The sequence below is a fragment of the Monodelphis domestica genome, chromosome 8 (genome assembly GCF_027887165.1).
Source record: "Monodelphis domestica isolate mMonDom1 chromosome 8, mMonDom1.pri, whole genome shotgun sequence".
In the NCBI taxonomy this organism is placed as follows: Eukaryota; Metazoa; Chordata; class Mammalia; order Didelphimorphia; family Didelphidae; genus Monodelphis; species Monodelphis domestica.
The window spans coordinates 260071221-260091445 of NC_077234.1; the positions used below are offsets into that span (position 1 = coordinate 260071221).

The 20225-nt window shown below is 36.6% G+C and overlaps 1 protein-coding gene across 16 annotated transcripts in view; it reads right to left on the minus strand.

Moving 5' to 3' along the window:
* Positions 1 to 20225, minus strand: part of ROBO2 (roundabout guidance receptor 2) — a 608856-nt gene that overhangs the window by 21811 nt on the left and 566820 nt on the right. For 11 of the 16 annotated variants that reach the window (XM_056807276.1, XM_056807277.1, XM_056807269.1 and 8 more), the window contains one exon: positions 16280 to 16512. In XM_056807276.1, coding sequence (XP_056663254.1) covers positions 16280 to 16512 — 233 coding nt within the window. Of the gene's footprint in view, positions 1 to 555; positions 739 to 16279; positions 16513 to 20225 lie in introns of all 16 variants that reach the window. The other 5 variants (XM_056807265.1, XM_056807264.1, XM_056807263.1 and 2 more) reach the window with 1 other exon arrangement.

Genomic DNA, 20225 nt, shown 5'->3' on the forward strand with positions numbered 1-20225 from the left:
AAGACTGTAAAATAAAGTAAAAAATTACCGGATTAAATAACCAATCTCAAACAAACAATTAATAAAAAGTATCTGGCATTCATGCTGTCAGCCTGACAACGCATCCAAGCTCATTCAATAGTTAGAAAGTCTTCCCAGAAAGAGCATTTGCAAAAGAGAGAGGTGAGAAGCACAGTGATGGAGATGAAAAACTGAGCACTTTTCATCATGAGAAATGATGATTGTGGGAGATTTTGCAAAGTATCAATTATCAAACGTAATGGCAAAATTAGTAGTAGCTTTGCTGCATTATAGAAAAGAAGCAGATATCAATGAATTGAGTGAGTATTGGAAAATAAAGGGAGCAACTAGAAGACAGACTATGATTAAAATCTGTGCTCTATTTTGCTCTGCGTCGCTTGGTAAGCGTTCAGCCAAACTTATTTTCATGCATGTTAAAGGAATGCCCTACAATTTGATCCAGTGAGGAGAAAGATCATTGAGAGGACTCAAAAGCTCAGTGTCCACAGGATAAGCTTCCCTCATGCAGCAATTGGCAACTTTGAGTCTACCAACCTGTTTTTGTAAGGCTGGTTCCATTCAGCCTAAAACCAGCTTTATCTGCTGCTGCAACCAGTGCTTGTGCAAAACTGCTGCTGGTCAAGATGGAGTCATCTGAGGAACTACCTACACTAGATCTAGGACTAGAAAAGTTAGGGTCCTCATCAGATGCAGAACCCCATCCATTTAGCATGGAACCTAAAAATAAATGTAGTTCTCTAGTGAGTTGTACATATTTCATATATGATCTACTTTTATTATATTATCAGCAAGGAGCACTGGCTCATCTCTTTTGACTCATAACAAATGTAAAAAATGCATTCCATGGATACACTACTATCATAAGCATAATAATTGATTGTTTTGTACAAACAAAACCAATGCAACCAAAATAAGAAGGGAAACAACAAATTGGGGGAAATGTTCATTAAAAAACCCTCTGACAAAGGTCTAATTACTCAAATTTGCAAAGAGCTAAATCAATTGTACAAAAAAATCAAGCCAATCCCCAATTGATAAATGGACAAGGGACATGAATAGGCAATTTTCAGTCAAAGAAATCAAAACTATTAATAAGCCCATGCAAAAGTGTTCTAAATCTCTTATAATCAGAGAGATGCAAATCAAAACAACTCTGAGGTATCACCTCACACCTAGCAGATTGGCTAACATGACAGCTATGGAAAGTAATGAATGCTGGAGGGGATGTGGCAAAGTGGGGACATTAATGCATTGCTGGTGGAGTTGTGAATTGATCCAATCATTCTGGAGGGCAATTTGGAACTATGCCCAAAAGGCTTTAAAAGACTGCCTACCCTTTGATCCAGCCATAGCACTGCTGGGTTTGTACCCCAAAGAGATAATAAGGAAAAAGACTTGTACAAGAACATTCATAGCTGTACTCTTTGTGGTGGTAAAAAAAAATTGGAAAATGAGGGGATGCCCTTCAAGTGGGGAATGGCTGAGCAAATTGTGGTATATGTTGGTGATGGAATACTATTGTGCTCAAAGGAATAATAAAGTGGAGGAATTCCATGTGAACTGGAAAGGCCTCCAGGAATTGATGCAGAGCAAAAGGAGCAAAACAGGAGAACATTATCCACAGAGACTGATACACTGTGGTACAATCGAATATAACGGACTTCTCCATTAGTGGCAATGTAGTGATCCTAAACTACTAAGAGGGATTTATGAGAAAGAACACTACCCACATTCAGAGGAAAAACTGTGGAAGCTGAAACACAGAGGAAAAACAACTGCTTGATCACATGGGTCAATGGGGATATGATTGGGGATGTAGACTCTAAATGATCATCCTAGTGTAAACATCAACAACATACAATAAGTTTTTGACCAAAGACACATGTAAAACACAGTGGAATTGTGCATCAATTATGGGAAGGGTTGGGGGGAGGGGAGGGAAAGAATATGATTCTTGTAACCAAGGAATAATGTTCTAAATTGATTATTTAAATAAAACTTTAAAAAATACATCTATTCCTACTGAAAACACTGGAAAGTATAGAAATAGAAGTGCCATTAATCAAAATAATCAACAGTATATATTTAAAACCATCACCAAGTATCTTCTGCAATGTGGACAAGCTAAATGCCTTCCCAATAAGATCAGGAGTGAAGCAAGGATGCCGATCATCACCTCTATTACACTAGCAGTAGCAATTAGAAAAGAAAAAGAAATTGAATTTATTAAAATAGGCAATGAGGAAACTAAACTATCACTCTTTCATATGATATAAGGGTATACTTAAAGAATCCCAGAAAATCAACTAAAAGTTTAGTGGAAATAATGAATAACTTTAGCAAAGTTGCAGGATACAAAATAAACCCACATAAGTCATCAGCATTTCTATATATCTCCAACACATCTCAGCAGCATGAACTAGAAAGAGAAAATCCATTTAAAATTACTCTAGACAATATAAAAATATTTAGGAATCTCTCTGCCAAGTAAAATACAGGAATTATATTAACAAAACTACAAAATACTTTTCACGCAATTAAAGCTAGATCTAAACAATTGGAAAAACATTGATTGCTCATGGGTGGGACGAGCTAACATAATAAAAATGACAATTCTACCCAAATTAATTTACTTATTTAGTGCTATAGCTATCAAACTACCAAGAAACTTTTTTTACTGAATTAGAAAATATTATAACAAAGTTCATTTAGAAGAACAAAAGATCAATAATATCAAGGGAAATAATGAAAAAATGTGAATGATGGGGGCATAACAGTACCAGATTTTAAACTTTACTCTAAAGCAGTAGTCATCAAAAGAATATGGTACTGGCTAAGAGACAGAAGGGGGGATCAATACAATAGCTAAATGATCTTAGTAAGCTGGTTTTTGATAAACCAAAGACCCCAGATTTTGGAACAAGAACTCACTATTTAACAAAAACTGTTGGGAAAATTGGAAAACAGTATGGGAAAAATTAGATTTAGATCAATATCTTACATTCTATACCAAGATAATTGAAAATGGGTAAATGACTTTAATATAAAGAGTGAAATCATAAATAAATCAGGTAAACTTGGACTAGTATACTTGTCAGATCTAAGGGAAAAGAAAGAATTTAAGACCAAGCAAAATGTAAAGTTAATTACTTTGATTATATCAAATTAAAAATGTCTTATGCAAACAAATCCAAGGCAAGCAAAATTAGAAGGAAAGCAACAAACTGGGACAATATTTTTTAACAAAACTTTCTGAGAAAGGTTTAATTTCCCAAATAAATAAGGAACTAAGTCAAATTTACAAAAAATCAAGCCATCCCCAATCGACAAAGAGTCAAGGGACATGAATAGGCAGTTTTCACCGCATGAAATCAAAACTATCAATAATCACATGAAAAAAAGTGTTCTAAGTCCCTCCTGATTAGATAATTCAAATTAAATCAACTCTGAGGTACCACCTTACATCTAAAAGACTGGCCAATATGGCAGCAAAGAAGGTGATAAATATTGGTGAAGATGTGGCAAAATTAGAACACTAATACATCACTGATGGAGTTAGGAATTGGTGCAACCATTCTGGAGGGCAATTTGAAACTTTTTTCCAAGGGCTTTAAAAGGATGCTTACCCTTTGACCTAGTTGTACCACTGTTGGGTTTGTACCCCAAAGAGATAATAAGGAAAAAGTCTTGTACTAAAATACTCATAGTTGTGCTCTTTGTGGTGGTAAAAATATTGGAAAATAAGGGGGTGTTTTTGATTGGGGAATGGCTAAATGAATTGTATATGCTGGTGATGGAATATTATTGTGTTGAAAGGAATAAAGGGGGGGCAGCTGGGTAGCTCAGTGGAATGAGAGCCAGACCTAGAGACAGGAGGTCCTAGGCTCAAATCTGGCCTCATACACTTCCCAGCTGTGTGACCCTGGGCAAGTCCATTAACCTTCATAGCCTAGCCCTTACCACTCTTCTGCCTTGGAACCAATACACAGTATTGATTCCAAGATGGAAGGTGAGGGTTTTATTTTTTTAAAAAAGAAAGGAAGGAATAAAGGACAGGAGAAATTCCATTTGAACTGGAACAACCTCCAGGAATTGATGCAGAGTGAAAGGAGCAGAACCTGGAGAACATTGTACACAGAGACGGATATATTTTGGCACAGCCAAATGTAATAGATTTTTCTAGTAGCAGCAATGCAATGACCCAAGACAATCCAGAGGAATTTAAGGCAAAGAATGCTGTTCTCATCCAGAGAAAGAACTGGAGAAACTCAAATGCATTGGAACAATATGTGATCGATCACATAGTGTGATAGGAATATGATGAGAGTTTTGATGTTAAAAGATTGTGCTGCTACAGCTATGAATAACAAGGAAATTGATTTTGAACACTGAGACCTGTATAGCCCAGTGGAAATGCTTGTCAGCTTCAGGACGGGGGGAGGAAAGATTGGGTTGAGGGGGCATGAATCACGTAACCATGGAAAAAGATTCTAAATTAAAAAAACAGTAGAGAAAAAACACATTTCAATTTGCACTATGAGTCTACCTCTATCCATCAGTAAGTGACTGGCACATTTCATGACTGGAATTGCAATTTTTCATTGTGCTAATCATGATTCCCAAGTCTTTAAAAGCTGTTTGTCTTTGCAATGTTCTCATTATTACATAAATTGCTCACTTCACTTTGCATTCGAATCTTCCTAGCTCCCATTTTAAGCTTTCTATGAAATTGTCCCCTTTATCATTCTTATGGGCCACAATCTTTCATCACATTCATATACCACATGGTCATTTCTAATTGACAGTGCCCCTCAGCTTTCAATTCTTTGCCACAACAAAAAATAAAGCCACAATTATTTTTGTAGATAGGAATCCTCTTCCATTTTCTTTGTAACACTCTTTGGTATATAGATTTAGTAATGGAATCAGAGAGCCAAAATGTGTGTGTGTGTGTGTGTGTGTGTGTGTGTGTGTGTGTGTGTGTGTGTGTGTAGCTAAATAGTTTTAGAGATAGTTCTAAAGCATCTTCTAGAGTAGTTGGAGCAATTCACAGGCCCTCCAATGGTATTTGTATTCCTAGAGTCCCTTTAGTATTTGTCATTTTCAATTTTTATACACTTGCTAATGTGATGATTTTGAGATGAAACATCAGAATTGTTTTAATTTATATTTTATTAGGTATTGATGAGTTTAAGCCTTTTGAAAATATAGTGGTAGCTTGTATTTTTCTGTTGAAAACTGTCTATTTTATACCCTTTGACTATCATTTAAAGACAGTCCCTTATTCTCATACATTTTGATTAGCTCCTTATATATCTTAGAAATCAGTCTTTTATTTGAGAAATTATTACGAAGATTTTTCCTATTGCTTTTCTTCTAATTTTTGTTGAATTTGTTTTTACTTATGCCAAATCTTTTTAATTTTGTGTAATCAAAATTGTCTTTTATTTTCTGTGATTCTTTTTCTTGTTTGGTCACAAACTCTCCTCCTATTCATAGACCTAAGTAATTTCTTCCTTGCTTTTCAAATTTGTTTATGATGTCACTCTTTATGTATAAATAACATATTCATTTGGAATTATTCTTGATATATGGTATGAATTACTGGTCTTTTCTTAGTTTCTGCCAAAGTGCTTTCCAGTTTTTTAACAGTTTTTTTTTTTATCAAAAAGCGTGTTCTTGATTTACTAGTAATCTTTCAATGATGTTCTTTTGTCTCCCCTTCTTCATAGTACACCCGTGTTTCCTTTTTTTTCTGATATTTTCTGGCCAAAGTAAGTAAATGTCAAATAAATGCAAAGGAATTAGCCATCAATATACCTCTTATCAATGATATATTTAAATAACCATATTAGATTCTGCCACCACTAATCTACCTTTCCTTTTTGGTATATGAAGAAAAATATCTCTGAAACACACAGTACTTCTTTAGTTCCAGGTTCCCAAGGGAAAGCAGACCCAGAACAGCCAGCTGCAAGTGATGACCAAATAAGATAAGACCAGAAATGCTGGCCAAGGAGAGAAAGCTCCAGCTTGTGTTTAGGAAGAGACCTGTAAAATTGGACTGAGACAGGTAAAGTGAAAAAAATGTCATCAGCATGTTGGAGAGAGCGAAGGGAGCAGCTTCCTTGAGTCCCTCTGCCTTTCTAGTAAGAAACTCTGGCCAGCAACAATTTATGTGCCCACAAAGAGGGCTCTGTATGCCCTTTTTGGTACATGTGCCATAGGTTCACCATCGTTGTATATGGCCTTCTCAAAGAGTTTAGCCATAAAGGAAAGAAAATATATAGCAGTAATGGAAGAATAAAATAAGAGTTTTTTGAGGATGAGAGAGCTTGGAATATTTGTAGTTGGCAGGGTAGACAGGGAAAAGTTTAAGATTAGAGATAGAATGGGGATGATAGAAGGAACAAAAACTAAAGAATTTTAAGGGAGTGAATGAAAAAGTAATGAGCAAGAAGAGGGCCTAGCAGTACTAAATCTCAAATTATACTACAAAGTAGTAATCATCTAAACAATTTTGTACTGGTTAAGAAATAGAAACGTTGATCAGTAAATTAGATTTGATACACAATATAAAGAAGCAAAGAAGCATAGTTGCCCCATTTTTGGTAAACCCAAAGATCTCAGCTTCTGAATCAAGAACACACTTTTTGATAAAAAAAAAATATTGAAAAACTGGAAAGCAGTTTGGCAGAAACTAAGAAAAGGCATAATCAATTGTTGTGTTGTATTTCAATCTCCCAACTCCATCCTTTGTTCTGATCCCCCATCCCACATACTGCAGTGGAGAAAATAGATCAGGTTAGATTAGAATGAATGGGTTTCATGAGATAAGAAATAAAATAGCTTCTACTTGAAAGTGATCTGCTTCAGCCTCCACCACATTTTGAATAGGTATGTTGCCAGAGGCCACATTTCCAAAAAGATTCTACCTCATCTGTTTCTAGAATATGCTTTAATATATGGACTAAAGAAGCATGATGAGAAAATCCAGAGATGTGAAGACAAAAGGTTATAGGAAATATGTTGAAAGAAGGACCCATAAATAAAATCACCTGATATGTGATGATGGAAGCCAGACCAAGAGAATATAGGTAGGAAGAGTGGGATAAAATATTTCTATTTGTAACAACAAAAGCATACAAATATTATTAACATGTTATAATTATATCTTGGATGGACACACAAATGACAAGTACATGCAAAAGAGGGGTAGAATTTGTATAGGAGAAGCTGAATTCCAAATAATCTGCATTGGGAAATTAAAATGAGACCTGGCATGGAGGTCATCCTATAGCCCCCAAACAGTAACTGATTTATCATAAGTTAAATGACAAATCGAGACAAAAAGAATACCGTTGAGATGAAGAGATGAAGATGAACTATTATTCTTTGTTTACAAATATGGACTAGAAGCACATATATACATATATACATATATGTATAGGTTAAGTGTGCTTGAGAGAAAACCTATCATTTGGTTCAAAGGAAGCTAATACCAAGTAACCAGTTACTGGGAAGCAAGTAAATGGTATGAACCCAAAGGAGAAATCACGAGTTATGATGACAATGAAATGTGTTTGGCTGAGATTTTTCTTAGTTTCTACAGCATAATTTTTTTGGTTTATAGTTTCTTTCACTATTAATAAATAGTACATCAAGTTTCTTTTCCTATTATAGATATTATAAATTATGTATATTATATATAATTATAAATATATTTATTATAAATATATACATATGAACTACATATATTTATACAATTATATATATTTTCATATATTAACCTTACATATACAGACACAATTTTCTCTTTTATGTAGAGTATAAAAGTGAGAGGGAGAAATAGGGAGATGCAAGTGAGAGGGGAAAAGAGGGCAAGAGAGACAGACACAGAGACACAGAGAGAGAACAAATGAAGAAATACTTATAGGAAAATAGGTTTTTCCAGTTTCATCAATAAATACTATTGCATAAACTGGGGTATGGCGTCAGAGTTAAATGATTAATGACAGCAGTTGTCATTTTATCAAATAATGAAGAAATGTCAAAACCTGCCCCATGATCGTTTTTAAATTGAAGATGAATGTGAATGAGGAACATGTAGAGAAATGGATGATGGCTACATGTAACATGGCTGACACTCAACTATTAAGAAAATATGTTGTTTTCTTAATAGAAAGCAGTTTTTTTGAGAACAGTATTTATTCCATTTTTGTCTTGGTATCCTGTGGGCCTAGGATAATGCCTAACACATATTAGCATATGAGCCACTTAAAATACTTATTGATTGATCTTACACAAGAATCCATTTAATGGTTCAAATACACCTGTTCAAACTTCCCTTCTAGTAATCTCAACACATTAAAGTAATGATGACTGGACTTTTTAATCTGGAGAAAAAATGTATGTGGAACGAGCCAAACGAAAGCCATAAGTCTTGGTCCTGGGATCCTCCCAGTATGTAAATTACTTTATTGCCAAATTAGGAAAGAACGAGTGGAGGGGCAGATATTTGTTTCATGAGTTTTAAGAATGATGGATGTTTTAATTCCTATTTCATTACTTAGGTAGATTGATGTTATTCAGTTGTTCATTTGTGTCGGGCTCTTTATGGATCCATTTCCATAGGATCCATGTCCTTGGGGTTTTCTTAGCAATGATACTATACTGGAGTGATCTGCCATTCCCTTCTTTAATGGATTACAGCAAACAGTGCTTAAAACACTTGCTCCAAAACACCTACATAAACTAAGGCATTGGAGGCATATCTGAACTTTGGTCTTTCTGGCTCCAGGCCCACTGAGCCATCTAACTGCCTCCATTGAAATATGTAAATCTGTTTATACAGATATATGTCTCCTTGCAGAATCATTTCAATGTCACCTTCACCTTGAAGTCTTTCCTTCACAACCAACCACCTGTCCTAATTATGCCTCTCAGAACATTTAAAATAGTCGATTGAATATTTCTATAATCATTTGTCACATAGTGTCCGACATTACAGCGACATGTGTGTGGCTCATTCCCCTAGCAGGCTCTATAATGTTGGCGCTGTCCAAGCTAACTTTTATCTTTTAACACTTAGAACAATGTGCTATCTACAGAAGGCAATGAATAAATTTTCACTGAATTGATTTGAATGAAATTACTTGTTACCTAAACTTTAAGTGACCTTTGGCTAGTTAAAGAGTCTCATTTTGGAGTCTAATTATTCACTTACAAATGAAAGAAATTGTGGATGAATCTTTTAAATTCTAGTGCTTTGTTACTGTCATCTGTAATTCACTCTGATTTTGCAGATTATTTCAATTATTGATTCTCGATAAAATGCACAAATAATGATTACTGCTCTTCCACTTCCACTATGCATTTTCCCAACATCCTTAGTTTTCAGCCTACTAACTCTGAAGTGAGTCAAGTTAAGGGATACTTTTAAAGAACTTTCTTGATCCAAAAATTTCTAACATTTTTCAAAGATGCATCCGAGACTATTGATTCTGAAACAGGCCCTGCACATTGTGTACAAAATGGATATATACTAAATTATCTGGGTACACATAGAGGAACTTTATCCTTTGTCATTTCACAACCATCTGGGTAACTTAGAGTAAACAGTATTTTTGAGCCCACATTGGTATAGGGAAAAGCTATACGCAATCATTTTGCTCCACATGCGTAATATGGATCTACAGTAATATCTAACAACAGGATATTATATTCATTTAGCCATCGCCATCCTCTTTCATTTACACGATCCTCAAAACCATAATTCCTCCCTTGGGGTCGGTCATAGTTATTAACTGCAGTCATTAATATACACCATCATTGTCTCTACCCATCTTTGGGAAGAGCTAGCTTCACACAAAGAAGGTTTATCCTCGGCATCAGGTCTAGGGCCTGATGGATTGATTTTCGGCAGCGTATATATTTCTTCCTCATTTCTCTGCTAATTTATCAACCAAGATAACAACTTGGCAAGGTTCAGTTTATCTCTGAGGCTTAGGAAAGAAAGAGCAAAGTCCTCCCAGCTCCCTTTTAGCCACAAGGCCTATGCATTACTAGACTTGTGCTCCTGAACCTGGACCAGGGCTTTTGCATTGCCAGATTGCTATCGTCCTTCACTAATTTAACATCTCTCTAATAGATTATTATCTACCAGAAGAAGCTTAAAGGGGGATTTGAAAAGGGTCAATTGGGACGTTAATGATAATCGTGATAGTTCACATTTCTACGGCTTAAGAAGCACTTGGTATAAAATAGTAGGAGGTATGCGTATCCCTGCTCTTATTCCCCATTCACAGATCAGAGGTCGGGGACGTTATTGACTGGATGTAGGCTTAGTAGCACTGCTAGACAGTAAAAGAATCGCGTCTCACACTCGGGTCTCCTGACTTCAAGTCCAGGGATGTCTTTAAAGGGACTGTATGCACGTACTTGGGATAGAGCACTCTCTGTGGTGATACAAAAACTCCTAGAGACAGGCTGTCACTGCTTAACTCGTGCAGGGACACAGAAGTAGAATGTGTCAGCTAGGGCAGAAGATCCCCTTCCTCGCTTCATTTTAAAAGTCAGGTCATCAGCATTCTGACTAGAATCATCATATCATCAAAATCCACGTTTTCCTTTTGGTCCTCTGGAAGCCCCTACAGTTAAGGCCCCTCTTTTTACCTACGGAAAGGCAAATTTCCTTAAGTGGATTCGCCAGTATTATACAAATTGGGAAATGAAGACTAAACACCCTATAAAGGCCGAGGCAAGTTTAGGAAAAGACAAGATGAGGAAAAACAATCTATAAATGTAAGGCATGGAGGGTGTGTCCATTTGGGGGCAAATGTTTTAATATCATTTGTGAGAGGAAATGTGGTGGTGTAGACAGAGAATTGGTCTTGTAGTCAGGCAAGGCTGCTTTTGAGACTTTCCTCTATGCAGAGTGTCTCTGTTAAAGTGGGCAAGTCAATTGAGTTCTCAGAATCACCAATAACTCCCTAAGACTACAAGTTAGAAGACTACAAGATTTGCGTTGGTAGAAGGAATTTCCTTACTGAGAATTCTCTACTCCAACGAAATTACGAGTCTAGCCCTCCGTCAATTCCAAAAAAGGAAGGAAGGAAAAAATTAGCATAAGCTTATTAAGAAAACAGAACCATTTCCCCCAGTATTAGAATTTTTCCATGTTGCAACAGCCTTAAGGATTGGCAAACCTTAGACAACTCTCATCAATGCATAACTGGATCCTTAAGAGGTAGACATTTGCCACATGCTTTACTCAAGGAAAGGCTAACGTCGGCCTCCATGAGTGAAGGGGCTTGGCCCTCCTGATGAAATCACCAATCTTTGAAGTCGGCCATCTTTCTTCCTTTCGCCTCAAACTTCACTTCTTTGCGTGGTTTTGCCCTGTGACTATTTGCATAGCTCTCCTTTAGATCTCAAGACATTACCAAAATTGTCAAGGGCAAAGAAAGAAGACTTTCTACAAGGAAAGTGGCACCAACTGATTTATTAGCAGAACTTTTCTACCAAAACTCTGAATAAATGTATGTGCGGTAAAAAATATTGCACTGCTAGAAAAATAAAATGCAAGTAGGGATGATGTGTGGTAATGTCTCTGTTAGAAAATTTGAAATAAAAGACGGTAAGCCATCTGTACCATTTTGATACTTTATGGTTGACTGCTTTATCGATATATTTAAACATAATGAAAATGAACTTATGCCACTTAATCAAATTTATTTGTTTACATTTTTAACCTTTCCAGATTTTTCAGTTTTTAAATTGCTGAAAAGCCAAAAATAATTCTCCAAATTATTCAGATTGTTAAAGAAAAAAATGCACATAGAACATTAAGTAGTTGCTCAAATGTTACTAAGCAGTAAAATACTATGATAAAGTGGCATCTTGCTGTGTCTCTATTACATCTTCAGCACTAAAATTAATTTATGATCAGTCATCAATTCATTTACATGTCATTTTATGCTAAATCTTTCCTTGCTGATGAATGCATATCCCTAAGTCCATTAAGCTTGAGTAAAGTCTGTGCTTTATAATATGACCCCGCTAATTGTGGCATTACCATTTTTATGAGATACAAAAACTAGCAATTCTCCATTTTCTGAGCATATATTTAATCTACAAACCACATTTACTCTTAAATGCAATCTGTCTAATTGTCTGTAAAATAAAATCTAATCAATATGTATCTCTGAACAAATCAATCCAAATATTGGCTTCTGTCTTGATCAATGAATGACTTAGGTAGAGCTTGTCTAATCTGTAGAAGTTGTTATATTCTGTTCAAATATATTCCACATGTTCCCATTTCTATTCGATTCGATTCAGAAAAAGGAATATATTATACGTAAAATAGGCAAATAGATATTTTCTTTAATACTTTATTTACATAGGTGAAAACATACATTAGATAACCTTTATGCTTCTTTTAACTTTAGAAATTAAAATCACTTTACATAGAATATTAAATATTTAAAACATTTCAAAGTTATTGTTTCTTTGGAAAAGTAATTTAATTGATATTTGGTAATGATAGTAATGCCATGGAATTTTTATTAATTAAAATTTTCCCAATTTTTTGTCATAACTTCTATTTTTCAGGTCTTAGTTTTTAGGAACTATGACTCTAAAAGTTATATACCTTAGCTTCCAGGAAAACTTCCAGATTGTGGAGTAGAGTTTTTATTTGTTTCCTTTATTGGTGAGTACCTTAGTCTCCAGATACACTGCTACAGTAAAATATTATAGGATATAAATTATAATATAATAGTTTAAGTAAAACCCAACTCCTGAGATGGCTTTAAGGAATGGTGATAAACTGCATTTCTTGAAATTAGGTTATTATTTTTGAACCTAGTACTAAATCTGAGATAAACAAAACTACTTTTGACTCTCTTTGAAAGATTTATTCATAACTATTATTTCAATAGTTTTTGTTGCACTGATGAATAAGGTAAAGGTAAAATCAAATATTTCTATTTGAAAATCTGAGAATATAAATTTGTGAATTTTGGGCTTTTCAGCAATTTGAAAACTGAAAAATATAGAAAGATTAAAAAGGAAATATAAATTTGACTAAGTGGCATAAATTAATTTTCATTATATGTTTAAATATTTTTGAGTTGCAGAATAGGTTTCATAATCTTGCAAATAAATGTCAAAGAATTGTTTGGAGGAAAGCACACATGATTTAGTAATTATTTTTCAATGCTATCACTTAAACATATATTAAAACTTATTTCTGTGACCATTTTTAAGCAGATGAATTTAGCTATATAATCTTACTGAGGTTACCATCCTCTTTGTGAGATTAGAAATGTGGCAACTGATATTTTTCTATTTGATTTGCCTTTCTCTTGCTTCATGAACCACCGTCTCAAACAATGAAGTATTATTATTCAAATATAAATAACAATACGACACAAAAATATTAATAGTTACATATCATTTTTATAGGAATAGCTTTGACACCATGGATTTTCCCTAATATAGAGGCTGCATGAAAGCAATAAAGCAAAATTGTGTATGATATTATTTACAGTCTTTTTAAAACCAGCCAGAATTGGTTAGGTTTTGACTGATTCTGGTTGGTTTGGGAGCTCCCGGGTGTCCTTTCTCACTTGATTATCCTGTTTTAAAAGGATACTCATTTTTGGAGGGATTCCATGTGAGCTGGAATGATCCCCAGAAATTGATGCAGAGTGAAAGGAGCAGAACCAGGAGAACATCGTACACAGAGACTGACACATTGTAGCACAATCAAATGTAACTGACTTTGCTACTAGCAGCAATGCAATGACCCAGGTCAATTGGGAGGGACTTAGAAGAAAGACTGTATCCACATCCAGAGAAAGAACTGTGGGAGCAGAAACATAGAAGAAAAACAACTGCCTGATCACATGGGTTGAGGGGATGTGATTGGGGATGTAGACTCTAAAGGAGCACTCTAGTGCAAATATTAAAAATATGGAAATAGGTCTTGATCAATGACACATATAAAACCCAGCAGAATTACTCATTGGCTATTGGGGGGGGGAGGGAAGAAGATGAATCCTATAAACATGGAAAAATATTCTAAATTAATTAAGTGAATAAAATATTTCAATTAAAAAATAAAAGGATGCTCATTAAGTTAATGATAATGAAAATAAAAAGATATTATGGACTTTTATCTGAAATTACCCAATTACCCCCAGTAATACATAAAAGCAGAGCCAAAGCTATGTTAGACTGCGATAAAAAGTCTTCTTTGTGGGCACTTAGCATCTTAAAATAGCTGTAAACCAAATGGAGATGGAGCTTATTCTTACTGCCCACCACAGTTAGCATTGTTAAACCAAATCTTGGGTGTCTGCAGGAAATAGAGGCATTTTAGCACACTACTTATGAGCATACTTGTTTTTCTAATATTGAGGTTTTATAGAATACATGTAACCAAAAGTTCTTTTCCCCTTGGTGAACAGAAATACTCACTAGCAAGGTGACTTCTAGGCTCACCAATTAAGACTTTAACCACATCTTCCCTATAAATTTATTGTAGAAGCAAAGAAAAACGATGTTCTCGAAATAACTTGCGATTGGGTAGCTAACTTCATTTTTCCAACAAGCCATAGTCCTATTCATAAGGTAAACTGAGCAGCCTGCCCGAATGCTCCATTGGGTTATAGATAACAGCAATTAAAGCCACTTCAGGTAGGAGGCCCGGATTTGCGTTCTTGCCACCAATACTCGGCTTGAATGAGGGCCAACTCAGATTAATGAGAGGAACAATGCACTTTCCTCTTTCTAGTCCCATTTGAAAATCTGGTGAGATGCTAACAAATGAACATGTAAGTGTGCAAAATAACCGTGTCCTGATTTGTAGATACATCATCCATTTCCACCATTAATAATAGGCAACAAACGCTAAACTGATTTTTCGGATTTGTTCATTCCTGCATTATCATCGTAAGCCCTCTGCTACATTTCTAATGGAAAGGCCTCAGAGACATCAGAGGAAGGTGCAAAAATATGCCCAGTTAGACCAAAGGAGATTGGGCTAGACATGAAAGTGGCTTAGCCAAGTAGGGCAGGAGGAAGTGGCCCCCTCTGAACTCCAAGACGGAAACTTCACCTCTGGCATCTTCATTGGGAATCGCAGTAGTAGAGCTGCTGTTCCTAAATCTTGGTTAGGTTGGCAAGCAGACTGGCCTCGGGGCAAGAAGACAAGCAGGAAAGTGGGACGGCGGGCACTGCACACTATTTAATTCAACGAGGGGTGCCAAAGAAGAATTAGAGCTACAGACACTCCATCACGGTCACATGCCAGCTTCGCAATGTGTTTTCAGAACTGCAGTGCCCAGATAAGGGGTAAAATCTTTGAACTTGAAAGCAGGCGTAATAAATACATTTCAGTAGAGCATTTACGTGTCTCTTAGAGGAGCCATCAGCGGCTCTTTGGGAAGACCGGGTGCGTGTAGTATTTGTTTTTATGTAGAGGATGTTTCTGATGCTGAGGAAAGGATTCGCTATTTAAGGAAAACTCTTTCTTACCGTGTGTTCTCCAGCTTTACTCTATAGTCAAGTCTGTCTTAATTCTGTTTCAAAAGTAACTTGAAAGACACATTCTTTAGGGCATTTTACTTCTCCTGCAAATTTGGATAAACTCTGCTGCACCTTCTTATGCAATAGACAGGACAAGAAGTTAAGGAAAGCCCTAAGTAAGTCATTATTCTTCACCGAAATGAAAAATCGTTGAATCCACTCATGTCAAGCGTACAAAAATGTACTCTAGCTAATTATACGCTTTATCTATATATTTATTTATCCATTTATCTATTCTATAACAAAAACTTGTGCTCTCATCCTTTAGAAGGTTAGTTCATGAAGTCTTTTTTCTTATTTTTATGCGGTGAATATTTTTACTGAATGAAATCTCAAGAAGCATTTCAAGATTGCACTCACTTTGCATGTTGCTCCTGATATACAAACTCTATTACTTCTCACAGTCATTTTTTTCAATTTAATAGATCTGAACTTTTGAAAAACTCTGATATAATGGAGTCTTCTTTCATCTTTAAAGCTTTTTAAAATTCGTGAATTTTCTTACCCTTTTGCAAGAAAGCAAAAATATTTCCAAATCCCTTTTAGACACATCAAAACATTCTGGAAACAGAATGAAGTAAAACTTGCTAAGACAGATTTGATTCATGACACATTTAAATATTATAAGTAGGTCAATTATTTCTGATAAATAAGTTGTTACCTGTCACCGAACTGTCTAGATTGTCCATACTGGATCCTGGAGTCTGATCTTGACCTCTCAGGGGCCTAGTAATTTCTAATGCTTCGTCCTCCTCTTCATCATCATTGTCATCATCATCCTCACCATCATCATCATCTGGAATATCTGTTTCCAAATCTGAAATCAGGGTTCCAGAAACATAACCTAATGGTGGAACTGGGGGCTGAGGAGGTTGGGTATTGCTTTGGATGTGCCTATGAGAAGAGAGGAAAGGCATCTTTTATAAATAAATACATACTTTAAATTATAAAAACACAATGCTAGTCTTCCTAATTCCTATCATAGTTTGGTTCTGAAAGTCTCTGTACAGTCTCAATAACTATTTCTTTTGTTTTCATTCTAAAGTATTTATTTTAAAACTTATTCAGGCAGCTAAGTAGAATATTTGACTTAGTGCTGGTCCTAGAGTTAGGAAATCCTGAGTTCAAATGCAGCATCTCACAATTACTGGCTGTGTGACCCTGAGAAATTCACCTTGTCTGCCTCAGTTAATTATAAAATGTAGATATAGTAACTACTGTCCAGGGTTATAGCAAGGAACAAACGAGGTAATGTTCAGCACATGCCTGGCACACAATAGGTTCCTAATAAGTGTCTGTTTACCTTTCACAGCCTTATGAAAAAACAAACTAGGTTACGGAAATATACAGCATCCAAGAAGTCTCCAAGTAACAGGACAGTGTTATGGTATGGTAGAAAGTACAACTGTGAGTGAGTCAGGAGCTGTAGATTCTAGTTTTATTACACTCTAACTAGTTGTAACCTCTATCTAGGTCTTGTATGGATGATTGCAAAGTTTGGTTGGAACTCAAAAATCCTACAACTTGGGGACGGCTGCAAATCTGTTCTCAAACCTCTCCATCGCCTCTAAAATTCTCCCCCTTGGTGATCTCTCCTAGCCACGTGGTGTCATTATCACCTCCATGCTCATGATTATGAAATAAGTGTATCTGGTTTGTATTTCTCCCCCAATTCACAGGCAATTCCTTTCATCCCTTCCTGGACAGATCTATTGAACTGTCCTCGTACCCTCAAATTAAAAATGCTCGAGATGGAACCTATTCTATATATCAGGAACTTGATCAGATGCAGGAATGAGAGCTGAAGATGGCTGAATTTAGATATAAAAATGGGAAGGAGCTCGATTATAGTTACCTGGTGATATTTTAAGGACACCAGTAAATAAGTAGAGTGGCAGTTATTGTGGTGTGGAAGTGATCTGGGACTACCTTGGATGCCATGAACTTAGCAGAAAAGAAAAAATGGCAGGAGTGAACATGACAATATGGACTGGAGTAGATCACCATTTCCAACTTTCTACTTCCTTCTTGTGATGTCATTATGACCCCAGGAACCTCATCTTCTTGTTAAATTTTATCCATACTGGAATTCATAAATGGCGGCACCTGCTGGCTCTGAGGCCCTCCTTGGAGGGAGGTGAATGGAATACCAGAAGGACAGAGAATGGAGAGCTCCTCCCAGAACTTCCATTTCAGGAGGAGTTGTGCTCAGGAAAGTCATCTATTCACTTCTCATCCAGCTATACTCCTCTAGATTTTATCATGCCCCACACCAGGTAACCCCCCCACTCCCTCTTTTCCAGCTTTCCTTTATTGGTTGTCTTCTCCCATTGGATTTTTACCCTTTCAAGAGCTGAGACTCTTCTTTTTTCTTTATTTCTATCCCTAGCACTTAGCACAGTCTTTGGTATGTTATTAGATGCTTGATAAATGTTTGTAGACCACATGACTGAGTTTTTGAATTCCTTTCAATTATATGATTCCTCTTCTGGGCTTTGTTTTGGAGAGAACGTCTTTGAGCCATCTAGTCTACTCTCTTCCTAGTGATCTCAATTTCAAACTTTTGTAGTCACTTTTTTCACTAGCTACCTACTTAGTGAATTGCTTTTAATTCTATCTTTAGAATATTTCTTGTTGCCATTCTTTCCTCACCCATTTGTAATAGTACCTCCCTCAGTTTCCTCTCCTCTCACCCAGACTACTCAAATAACACAATATTTTAAGAATTTTCCTTGTCTTCAGTAGCCCCCCGTGTAATGTCACACAGTTTAGAAAATGGTATCGCTCTATCAAAAGCCTACCTGACCATGTCCCTTTGATCACTGGCAAACACCTCTGCAGTCTCTCGTTGCCTAGAGGAAATAAACTGCTAAGTCTTACATTGGAGGCACTCCCCCATCTGTCTTCAAGTCATTTTTGAACAGGCCTTCATTTAACTCTCTCCCACATGTACGGGGCTCTCCCCGGCCCCCTGCTTCCTTAAGACGAGTTCATTTCAAATTTCTAACCCTCTCGAAGGCCTCGGCTAACAGAGCCCAACTTTGCTTCCACTTTCTCCATGCCTCTTCTCTGGTTCCACCAGTGGAAAATCATCTCATTTATTTTGTATGCTCTTTGTCTAGAGCAGGATTTCCTAACTTACCGGCCACACACTTCTAGGAGAAATATACTGTCTGGTAATTCATCTCCTTTTTCACTCGATATATTTTAGCTTTAGGTTTGAAAACCTAAAGATCAGACCTAGAATTAGTCCCCATTGCCTAGTCCTGCCCACTCTTCTGCATTGGAACCAATACACAGTATTGACTCCAAGATGGAAGGTGAGGGTTTAAAAAGATAATAAAAATAAAAAAGGAATTCTTAGGCTTCATCAGAGAGCCAAAAGGGCCATGAAACACACAAGTTGAGTCCCTGCTCTAGACGTTCTTTGCATACTACCTTGTTCCATACCTAGTTCTACCTACAATCTGTTCTCCCATTAAGTTAGCTCATTGAGTCAAGTCCTCAAGCATCCATTAAGCGACTACTGTGTTCTGGGGAGAGTATTAAGAGCTGCATACATAAAAGCAAAAACAATAACAGCCCAATGCAGCCCCTGCTTTCAGGAAGCTCGAAGTTGCAGGAGGGACACTGTTGAAGGCACCGTATTTCAGCTTCCCATTTCCAGTGCTCGTGGGGAGCCCTCGACATTACAGGAAATGAATGCATGTTTGGTGAATCGCCGATGGATTTCAAAAGCTCGTCTTCCTTATACTGCGTTGTGAGGCATGAAACAAGAAAAGAAAAGGCTTCTGGGCTCAGGATATTGCATCGAATTGACCTAAACGAGGCCGTGCGATTCATCTTTACCTTAAGAATCGGACATGATGACTCTTTGGGCAACTAGACGCCAGAGGCTGGCCAGAGAAGAGGGCGAGTCGCTTCCATAGTTTACACTGGTTTGTTTTGGTAAAGATCTGGTAAGACTTGTCAGGGAGCAGGGTCCAAAGCAGACCTCAGACTAGCCTGCTTTCCTCTGACAACAAACTCCCAACTGTGTAACCAAGGACCGATTAGTACCCAAAAGTCTGTACACGTCCTTAGCCACAGATGAGGGAAGATGTGATCATTTCTGATAGGCCATTCACCGCCTCAGTGTTCTGCTCTTTGACATGTGAAGGCACTGTTTTGTCTCAACAGGAGAGGGGCAGCTGATATTTAGGGCCATCAGAAAGCCACGTTGATTTCTGTTCCTCGTCCTTTTAAGCAGAGGCCACGTCCTGTTGTCTAGCGATACTGAGCACATGGCACTTACATGTCTTGCTTTTGCACTGGCTTCATACTTCTCGATAAATTGAGTTTTAGTGTGTATATAAAACCACCTCTTGGTTGAGTGGCCATGGACATTTCATACGTGTCTGACTAATGAGCCAAAGGTGATTTAATGCTGAAAGTGGCAAAGTAAGCCACTTCAGTCTTTAATAATGGATGGAAATGTGAATTGTTCCTTAGGCACTGACAACGGTAGGCTTTAGCATAGTTTAAGACCTAGAAATATTTACTCATAAGCTGCTCATCTACCATTCAGGTCTTTTTCTGATTTTCCTGACATTTGAAATAAAATCCCT